The sequence below is a fragment of the Scomber scombrus genome, chromosome 11, assembly GCF_963691925.1.
Source record: "Scomber scombrus chromosome 11, fScoSco1.1, whole genome shotgun sequence".
In the NCBI taxonomy this organism is placed as follows: Eukaryota; Metazoa; Chordata; class Actinopteri; order Scombriformes; family Scombridae; genus Scomber; species Scomber scombrus.
Genome location: NC_084980.1, coordinates 9552741 through 9563047, shown reverse-complemented (window position 1 = coordinate 9563047; position 10307 = coordinate 9552741). Strand labels below are relative to the sequence as shown.

Sequence of the window (10307 nt, the reverse complement as noted above, 5' to 3'; positions counted from 1 at the left end):
ATAAAAGAGAACAATCTAGACAACATTTATGAACTAAACATGACCTTAAATATAACAATTACGTGTATTTAAATGAACCTACATTATAAAATATATATAGATTGATTTAATGTGTAAGTAAAAATTAACTGTATTTTGTGGTAGGAGCTGCGTTACAGTGATCCGCCTTATTTGTTTTCCCACCCGCATTCTACGAAGACCCGCCCTCGGTCTGTGATTGGCTAGTAATGTAGCTTTGTTGGTTAGATTGGTTGGGTTAGCATGAGGAGTGACATTGTTGTGTCCAGAGCCAATCACAGGCCGAGTAGGGGGAGGGTGTTCGTAGAATGCAGGTGGAGGAAAAAAAACACACTAATGATGTGCCAGCGCAGACGTTCAGACCACACATTGCAAATATGGCCGGGGACACTGAAACACATCTAAGAGACCGGGGCGAGAGCACCGACGTTATTCGGCAACCTTTTCTCATCGGTGTATCCGGAGGCACCGCCAGCGGCAAGGTTGGGACCCTAGCTTGCTAATTTGACGGTTTAAGCGAATTGTCATATGTCGATTTTTCCCCCCGAGCCGAAATCACGACAGTGTATCCAACCGGCAGCTGGGTAACTGGCTGACCGCGTGGCTTCGGCGACTCAACGTTTTTCGCTTGTTTGACAGCTCAGTCATTAACCATCTCAGCTCAGTTAACACCAGTTTAACTTCACGTATGTCCAGCATCTGTTGTACTTTACTCCGAGTTTGTTCAGTTGTATTTCTCTTTTAGTGTGCGAAGGTGGTATTAGCAGTACCAGCTACCTTTAGCTTAGTTAGTCCACCCACTGCTGAATTCCATCACACGGTAGCAGCACCGGCTGCTTAAGACAATAGCTAGTCTTAGCTATCTTGTGAGGGGGCTAAACTGTGTTTGTAAACAGTGCTAACAGCATTTCCTTCCTGTCTAGAATATCGTAAATAGTTAGAAGGAAGCGTTATATTTAGTAACATAAATACACACCCCTGTAGCCCTAACCTTATTGATGTAGTTGCTTGGCCTGGAATAAATAACGCAGTTTTAATGAATGACAAACAAGCGCCAGCAGGAAAATAGCACACCAGAAGATTTTTTCCCCCTTTTGTTATTGCGTCCCTTTGTTCAACGTGGAGATAACTTAACATATCAAACAATTAACCGACTGACAAAGGAAGTGTACCCGTAGCGTTTTTTATTTTTAGGAGGGGATGATATAACAACAGAAAACGACCGTATTTTTCAATTCTCTAGTTACATATAGCGTCCTAGATCTGCCTTTTTTCCTACTGTAATTTACGTGGGCAGTGCTAAGCTGACGGCAGCACACCGGTACTGTCCCCGCTCTCTGCACAGGGAAGTGATACACAGACGTGGACATTTTCGAAGACGTCATTAGATGTCTTTGTTATGATTCAGGTTTTATTTAGCGACGTGCGAGTCGTGCCAAAAAAACCCACGTTGTGTAAACCGGAGATACTTCTCATCTTTAGGCAACTCTAAATATTAAGACGTTTATTTGACCTTAACCTACTTTACCTACTCTACTACGTTGGTAGTGTTGGGTTTATCACAAAATTAAACGCGAGGTCAAAAATGTCCCTCCTCCTTGTGTTTGACCCAGACCCAAATGGTAACCCTAGATTTGCGAAGGTTCTCGCGAGAGAAATCATTTTTAATCCAGACCACGATCTTTCCCTAACCCCAAACCAATTGTTTTTGGTGCCTAAACCCATCCAGATATTAACCACAGCATTGCCACACCATAAACCATAATTATAATTTCAACGTGCACAATGATGAGACGAGACGTCCAAATCTCGCGAGGGTTTCTCACATCAAGGGTAACCATCTAAACGGGAGCCCTAGATATGAGGGCTGTGGCTCTGAGCCAGTGTTTTGCTTCCTGAAAGCCCCTCACAAGGAGCTGTCGGTGCTATTTTGACACCCGGCCCAACTAGTTTTAATGGAGTAGTTCGTGACCCCATTCCGGGATGTGAGATCACCCACGTTTCATGAATCGGATGGTGTAATTGTAGCCTTCGAGTCTGAAAGCAATCCAGTCGAGTCTCAGCAAGGCAGCAGATTGTTTTGTGTTTTTAATCAGGCCAAACTGACTAAAGAAAGGTGGTGTTTTGTAAATTAAGTTGTCAGTAATAAATACAGAAATATTAATAGATCTAGTTTAAATTGCATCCCATCAGTTGTTTTTTGAGTAATAAATTATAGTGCCAAACTCATACGCAAAATGTATTATACCCAACAAGTAGCCAGAGCACCAAACACCTGTTAAAATTTTCAAAAAACCCTGAATAATTATTTTACACTTGCATAAAATACAGAAAAAGTGACAGCTCTTGGTATTTTTAAATTATGAACCAAAACCAATATCTGACAACCTAGGGATTAGTGTTTTGGCAAAATACTACTCAGTTAGTCAGTGTATAGTTTAAGCTTTGAGAATGTTTCATGGATTTAACCAGAAATTGTGTAAATTAAATCCACCGTTAAGGCCTGGCCCACTTGGCTTAAAGTGTTGCACGTGAGTGTGTCGATACATCCTCGCAGCTCCTGTGTGGGGGTGGGGCATCCAAGTTCATTGTAGATCAGTTTCATGAACACAAAAGCAACATGGCCTCAGCCGGCCGCAGAACGCCCTGTCAGCATTCGTCATGAGATTCATTTAGTTGTGGAGGTCAGCAAGGACAAAAATGATGGGGCACAGAATAGTTTACATATGAATGTGGAGAGTGACCTCATACAGTGTGGGAAATCACACGCTCAACCTTAATTCCGTGGAAAATCTGACTTTTTTTAATCAATATGAAAGGGTTACTTGTGTTCTTTGTAGACTGAATTGAATCAAGGTACCACAGTGCTTTCACTCACTAATATCTGGGTTAGCGGGAGTGAAAAGCAGCTGGTGTTGATTTTAGACCACCTCACAACACTTTGGTGTTTATTTTTAATTGCTGTGTATTAAGGCTGTTTGTGCTTGATCTACCTGAGTCTTGTTATGCCCCCCTGGCTCATCAGTTTTTTCTGATTTGTCACTGTGTCTGCAGTCTTCTGTCTGCGAGAAGATCATGGAGCTGCTGGGGCAGAACAAAATCGACCACCACCAGAGACAGGTGGCGATCCTCAGCCAGGACAGCTTCTATAAGGTGCTGACTTCAGACCAGAAGGCCAAGGCTCTAAAGGGCCAGTTTAACTTCGATCATCCAGGTATGATAACATTGGATAGTGTCCCTGTGTTGTCTATCTAGGAAAATAACCTCTAGGAAAGAAGTTTGCAGGTGCCCTTTAAAAAAAGAAAAAAAGAACAGATAATTTGCAAGTAGGGTTTCACTGAGAGCTTGTGGTTTTTATAATTATCCACAAAGTTTTGTATGTTAACTGATGCAGTTATTTGTGCACTGTACAAATGACAAATAATGCAAATATCAGATGAGAATAACTCAAATTCAAACAAACCGTTTGTAGTCTTAAAATAACATTTACAACGTGGCTTTTGGTCTGCAGCATTTACAGCAGCTATGTTTGCTGCCACGCGGGCAATTTTCCGGACGTGTTTCCCAAGCACAGACTCCATTTTTGGAGTCTGTCTTTACCCCCTCTTGCTCCTGCTTCCTTTCTCAGCTGATTTTAAATCCCCACAGTCAGCAGGCCTTCTACAGAGGCAGCTGCTCTGTGGCTCAGAGACTGAACCCAACACCTGTTACTCGAAAGGGATTCAAAAGGTTAACAAACGTGCAGACCGGGTCCCCACGTGTCCACACCAAGCTGGTGTAGCGGCAGTTAATCAAGCAGTATGACATCCTGTGAAGATCACAACTGAGCATTTTCCTTTTCTTTTCCTCAGATGCCTTCGACAATGAACTGATAATGCAAACACTCAGACAGATCATGCAGGGGAAGACTGTCCAGATCCCAGTTTATGACTTTGTCAATCATTCCAGGTGAGCCCCACACATTTGGCCTGCACCCATGATTACCCTTCTGCAGACTAGATGCTTAATCTACACTTTCTGGTCATATATGGTATTCCTGACTCTGCAATCACAATTACTCACAGACTTGTCTGAATGTCGTCATGGATGGAAGGAAACTTTTCTTTGTGTGTTTCAGGAAAGACGAGTTTATTACGGTGTATCCGGCCGATGTGGTCCTGTTTGAGGGTATCCTGATGTTCTACTCACAGGAGATCAGAGATCTATTCCAGATGAAGCTGTTCGTTGACACAGACCCAGACACACGGCTCTCACGCAGAGGTGGGAGGTTTAACACTCGCTCTCAATTAAACTTTAGAAAAATGTCATCAATTGCTAAGCCACACATCATTGTTTTGGCAACAGTATAATTTTCTTGCAAGTCACCACTGAATGTTGGCTTTGACAACTTTGAAGTTGAATGATATTATGGAATGGAATGACTTGGATTGATATATATTTTCCTTTTTTAATAAGTTTTTATTTTATGTTTCAGTTCTAAGAGACATCAGTGAACGTGGAAGAGAGCTGGAGCAAGTACTTGCACAGTACATCACTTTTGTGAAACCGGCCTTTGAGGAGTTCTGCTTACCAGTATGTGACTCTCCTAACTTCATACAGCAGCGGTAGTTGTGCAGTAAAGCCTGACCGATACATTGGGACAGCTGGCATTGTCAACCAAAGTTTAGCCTATCGCAGATTTATTGTTATTTGAATGTCAGCTGATGTGTAGCTAAAAAATTGCTGTACAGAACGGCCAAAGAGATCATTCAGAAACAAAGTCTCCATTACACATTAACTGTTTGAGGTCGTACAAATCTGGCTCACAATCCTTAAAAAAACAAATTCCTTGCTATACTCTGAGAGAAATCCATCATTGGTCCAACCTGTTTTTGTATTACACATCTGTGCATGAGGAAAAACGTTGCAACTTGAGCCCTGATCTTATCTTAATTTCTACCAGACGAAGAAGTACGCAGATGTGATTATTCCCCGAGGAGCAGATAACCTAGGTAAGGCCAGATTTATCATACAGATCACACATCGCACTTGTTTTGGATGCGGCTGGGAAAGGATTCTCTCTTTGGGGCTTTTTTAACGGTGTTCTGTTGAGTCTTTATCTCTCTTCCTCTCTGACTCCACAGTGGCCATCAACTTGATAGTACAGCACATCCAAGACATTCTGAACGGCGGACTAAGCAAGCGCCACAACGGCTGCATGAACGGCCACAGCACTCCACGGCAGCGGCGGACATCGGAGTCCAGCAGCCGGCCTCATTGACCTCATCGCACCTCTCTTCACAGAGCGAAGAGGGGTGTGGGGGGGATGGAGCTGTAAATAATGCCTGTTGGCACCACTGTATTTAAGAAGGGTGGGGGGGAATGGACGTGAAATGCAAAAAGAATTGAAATGCCTTTTATTATGACTGCTCTTGTTATTAATTATCTTTATGGTAATTGTTGAACTAGATTTTTGTCAGGAAGGTTGAAAGAAAGAAGCTCTGTTATTGTGATGAGACCATGGGTTAAAATTGACCCCCATGCATTTTCCTCCCAGTTTGCATTTTGTTTTTTATGTTTTATGTATCCCCTGCTGCTTCATGGAAGTTCACGCTGATGATGAATAAAAGAGGGGGGGGGAAACCTTTTTTTTTTTTTTTTTTTAATGTCTGATAAAACTTGAACCCTAATGGCCGGGGCGTGTCATAAATGTTTGGGTGGGTTCCAAACGCGAAGGGTGTGGATTTGAAAAAAAGTTGAGCAAACTGGGATTGCATTCTGTATTGTACTGACAATCTTGCAAGTATTTCCTATCCTCCCTTTTTTTTCAAGTGTTAAAGTTCACTCATTGTTACACTGTTTACTACACAAAGTGTCCACCACATTGATTCTGTGTAATGTCTGCTGCAGCAGCAGAAACACACTACATGATTTTTCAGTACTGATTGTCACATGCAGAATAATGCAGACCGATGAAGCCAAAAGCTGGAAGGTTCAACCAACTGCTATATTAACTCAGTCCAGTGTTGTGGGTATTGTTACCTTTTTGGGATGCTTGTCCCCTCTAATTAATAGCCTCTTGGTTTATATTGACTATCCCAATTAAAGCTAATTTATACAAGACATTTTCAAAGCATGATGAGGTAATTGAGATTTGTGTATATATAAATTAGTAATAATCTTCCCCAGTTTAGATGGTGCTGCTTGCATTCACAGTGAAGACAAAACTGATGAATATAAGATATTACAGGTGTACTCAGGTTTGCGATACCATTATGAAATGCTCCAAAATCGTATGATGGTGTTCAATGCCACAGCAATATGTTACCCCATGTGTATGGCCATTAACCACAGAGACCCACCACAATGCCTCCGCAAAGTTGCCTCAGGTTACCATATGTACAATAAGTATCCACACTAGAAATGATTTTCCATTCTGACACAAGGTTACAACAATAAAGTTGTTGATTGAATTTTGTATTCCACGTGCTGTATTTGTTGTGTATAGTGTAATTGAATGAATGATTTGTACGATGAGATTTGTACCGTATGACTGTTGAACTGGCTTGGGGTTGTTTGATGATTTGTAACTTGATTGACGTCGTCAATTGGCTTTAATGATCAATAAACTTATGCAGCCGTGTGTCCGTGTCTGAGGCGCGTGTTTATTTGGACAGATCTTCACATTAATGATACGGCATGATAACATGTGCATGTATGTGAGAACAAAGAAGACTACTCACTATAAAGTCATATCAGCAATGGGTAACTATGGGACCAATAATGAGGTCACCCTGTCTTTACTCAATTTGTCCACTTGAGGGCGTCATATGCGGCTAAATTTGTGCTCCCTTCAAATGCTGACGGATTTTGGGCCATTTACGACCCAAATCCTGAAAAACCACTGAAATAGTTTATTGACGTGCTCCGATAAAATGCCAACTGCGGATAAAAAGACGCAATGTATGCGATAAAATAATGTATACAATAATAGTATACTATTCCAAACATACAGCACTGCACATCTCCCTATATATATATCAGTTGGCGCAAGGCTAAAGTAAAACTTAACTTAAACTACGACACGATTTCTTTAATAAATCAACCGTTAACAACTGTACTATTCTCAGTTGGACTATTTTGTCATTAGCTGTGATACAGACACGCATCAAACAAAAAAAGCACTAATTCGTCCGTTCGTTGGAAACTATAATTTACGAGGAACAATGAAGGCAGCGGAACGAGTTGTCAATGGGAATGCTTCAAAATGGGGGTACGTAGCAGCAGCGTGTTTCATTGTAAACATTGAACACATTATGGCTCGTTTTGGTAATTTATTGTGATCTCCATGGCAGAAATTCGGGCTCCAGTTCAAAGCCACCCTGGAAAATGTGACCCGTGTGAAACCAGAAGGCGACGACTTCCGCTGGTTTCTGAAGGTAAGATAGCTGTCAAGCTAGCATGCTAGTTCACTCCCCAACTTACAGTATGATAAGTTGTAGCGTGTCCAGTCCCTCTGTGTGTTCAGCAGCGTTCATTATTGCATGACATTCGTTGTGAGAGCAAATAGACAAACATGCCCCACCTAAAGGCTAAATAATACTGAGCAGCACCAACTGTCACAAATCTCTAATTTAGCAAACAGGGGTGGTGGAAGAAGTATCAACACCACAATGTGAAATCCTCCAGACATTTATTAGGAAATAAAAAAACATGCTCTTGCTTGGTGGCACTGCAAACAACAATGCAGTGTCATTTATAAGCTTATCATCATGTTATTTTATGTTAAATTTGAATTAAGTAGCATAAAGCTAAAATACTCAAGCAAAGTAAAAGTACCTTTTTAAAATGTTGCTTAAATTAATATTTGAGTAAATGTAGTTAGTTATTTTCCACCTTTGGAAATAAAGCTAATGGTAATTTTGCATAAATATATCAACATTATATAAATATATCACATTTATAAATGTGTAGGGGAGTGTATTGCAGTCTCCATATCTCCTTGAAGGTTTCCTTCCTTGAGGTCTTTCATACCTTTACTGTTGAACCACAACAGTGTCAGCTCCACTGAGGGCCACATATCATTTTTTTTAAATCGGTCGTGGATTTGTTATAGCATATTTTGCTTTTATCTCAGACTAAAACTATGTTTTATCCTTTTTTACCCTTAGCTCAAGTGTGGCAACTGTGGAGAGATCGCAGATAAATGGCAGTATGTAACCCTAGCGGTAAGGGGAAAAAAATTGTCTATATTTGTTTCCATAGAGTTTGCCTTTTTTATGAAGATGTTCACACACATACTAGCTAATCTGTGATTAAACATTTCTGTAGGAGAGTGTGCCACTAAAAGGAGGACGAGGCAGTGCCAGCATGGTGCAGAAGTGTAAACTTTGCAGCAGGGAAAATTCAATCGGTAGGTAATGTGTAATTTGACTCTCCTTATCATTATTTTCTCAGGTGAAAACTCTGAAATAGTAACATCTATCTATCTATCTATCTATCTATCTATCTATCTATCTATCTATCTATCTATCTATCTATCTATCTATCTATCTATCTATAATGTTTCCATACAGATATCCTGGGGGACACAATCACACCTTATGATGTAAGCAAGCATCCTGTACTCTGCTGTTAAACCTTCCAGCCTGTTTTTATGCAATTTGAAAGTCCACAAAAACATTTTCACTATTGTCCTTGGTTGATATGTTTTAGTCCATTGATCAGCTTTTTATTGTGTGTGTGTGTTTTTGTGTCATACGTCGGCATAGACTGACAGTATGTTTAGTTAAACGGATCCTTTTTTCAGCCGTTAACATTGCGAGTCTCTAATGTTGCTCTGTGTCTGCTGGTTGAAGGCAGAGGACAGTGAAAAATTCAAGACAATGGTGAAGTTTGAGTGTCGAGGTCTGGAGCCGATCGATTTCCAACCACAAGTGAGAATCTTTTTTTGGAAGTTTTACAATTTGTGGAGCATTAAATGTGTTTGTAAGACTTTAACTTGACCTTTGTCACAGCTGATACTTGGTCCCGGTTAACACATGCAACTAATGACAATAATTGATTCTGTTCAGGACTGCCTTTGCACAGTAATTGGAAAGGAATTAATTAATGTCATTAGTTACACCTGTGTTTCCTGATGACTCCACTTTGTGCTGTGGAAAAAAGATAACATGATATGCAATTGTAATGCAACTCTTAATTCCTTCCTTTTATTTTTCAAACCCACTCCAGGCTGGTTTCGTTGCAAAAGGAGCAGAGTCTGGGACGCCATTTCCTGAAATCAACCTACAAGAGAAAGTAAGTGCAGTGGGCACATATTGTCCTACAGTGTTATGTTGTCATACCATTAGTTGAATGGCCCATTATTGCGAAACCCCTAATAGATAGAAAAACTTCCCATTAGACAGATGGCCCGTTATACCTAAAACAAAAGCTTTTTGCCCTTAATATCTTAGTGTAATTTGACATGCAAACACAAAGATACTGTTTACAAAATGCTTGCTTTTTAGTGCATACTAACCTTCACCCAAAAAACGGCAGAGGTAGTCTAATCAGAACCTCTAACATCTAACTAATCAGAGGAATGGGTGATAACTTGCTGTTGGACTAATCGACTTTCGGTCCAACTAGACATTTTTCAAGCTACTGGAGTTTTGGGCCTTCGAAGTGTAAATGAATTAAGGCTTTGCACTTTCAATTTTGCAACCCTAACCCACACTGCACTTTTGGTATGTATGTATATCATTAAGTAGTCATTAACCAATGAGTTCCATTAGCTATTTTGTTACAGGTCTGTAATTTATATGTACTTCTACTTCAGTCAGTGATTTCCTACATGTTCTAAAATGACTTTGAATAATCTCAGCAGTGTTTACATAGGGTCAGAGCTTCTTTTATGTGCGTGCATCTGGACAAAAACTTGATCTGAAACATTTCAGGACTGGACAGACTACGATGAGAAAGTCAGCGAATCGGTGGGAATATACGAGGTCACACACCAGTTCATCAAGTGCTGATGTCATCATGTGTGGAGTGTCAGAGATGGCGAACCAACACTACGACCAAACACCCTCTGTCCGCTTTCCTCATAACATGGATGCTTCAAGCATGGCATGGCTGATGAACATTAAAAAATGTGGCAAACGACTTCAAGGATGCCTATACACATGTCTTGGATTAATCATCATGGTCAGGGCTTTTTTTTTTTGACTGCCTCAATAAAATTGAAATGGTGAAAATTCTGAGTTTCTTTGGATATTTGAGTGCCGTCAGGCAGGATGTTTTCATACCCTCTTTACAATTGAGTC

General features: G+C 40.5%; 2 protein-coding genes across 2 annotated transcripts; both read left to right on the top strand.

Annotated features, from left to right (window-relative positions):
- The first annotated feature begins 97 nt into the window (after nucleotides 1-97).
- uck2b (uridine-cytidine kinase 2b) lies at nucleotides 98-6640 on the top strand. Its single transcript, XM_062428522.1, has 7 exons — nucleotides 98-500; nucleotides 3073-3232; nucleotides 3870-3966; nucleotides 4136-4278; nucleotides 4493-4590; nucleotides 4961-5009; nucleotides 5142-6640. The coding sequence occupies exons 1-7, from the start codon at nucleotides 327-329 to the stop codon at nucleotides 5276-5278; spliced, it is 858 nt and encodes a 285-aa protein (XP_062284506.1). The 5' UTR covers nucleotides 98-326; the 3' UTR covers nucleotides 5279-6640.
- Nucleotides 6641-7230: 590 nt separating this feature from the next.
- On the top strand, nucleotides 7231-10238 carry czib (CXXC motif containing zinc binding protein). The gene is made up of 8 exons (XM_062428519.1): nucleotides 7231-7270; nucleotides 7353-7436; nucleotides 8169-8225; nucleotides 8329-8410; nucleotides 8574-8605; nucleotides 8856-8933; nucleotides 9232-9297; nucleotides 9939-10238. Exons 1-8 carry the CDS (start codon nucleotides 7265-7267, stop codon nucleotides 10014-10016), a joined length of 483 nt encoding a protein of 160 aa, XP_062284503.1. The 5' UTR covers nucleotides 7231-7264; the 3' UTR covers nucleotides 10017-10238.
- Nucleotides 10239-10307: the final 69 nt, after the last annotated feature.

Coding starts and splice junctions, on each gene's coding strand:
- czib (XM_062428519.1), top strand. Junction 7,437..8,168: donor ACTTCCGCTGGTTTCTGAAG/GTAAGATAGCTG, acceptor TTTTACCCTTAG/CTCAAGTGTGGCAACTGTGG. Junction 8,226..8,328: donor GGCAGTATGTAACCCTAGCG/GTAAGGGGAAAA, acceptor ACATTTCTGTAG/GAGAGTGTGCCACTAAAAGG.
- uck2b (XM_062428522.1), top strand. CDS start 327: ATGCAGGTGGAGGAAAAAAAACACACTAATGATGTGCCAGCGCAGACG. Junction 4,279..4,492: donor CACACGGCTCTCACGCAGAG/GTGGGAGGTTTA, acceptor TTTATGTTTCAG/TTCTAAGAGACATCAGTGAA. Junction 5,010..5,141: donor CCGAGGAGCAGATAACCTAG/GTAAGGCCAGAT, acceptor CTGACTCCACAG/TGGCCATCAACTTGATAGTA.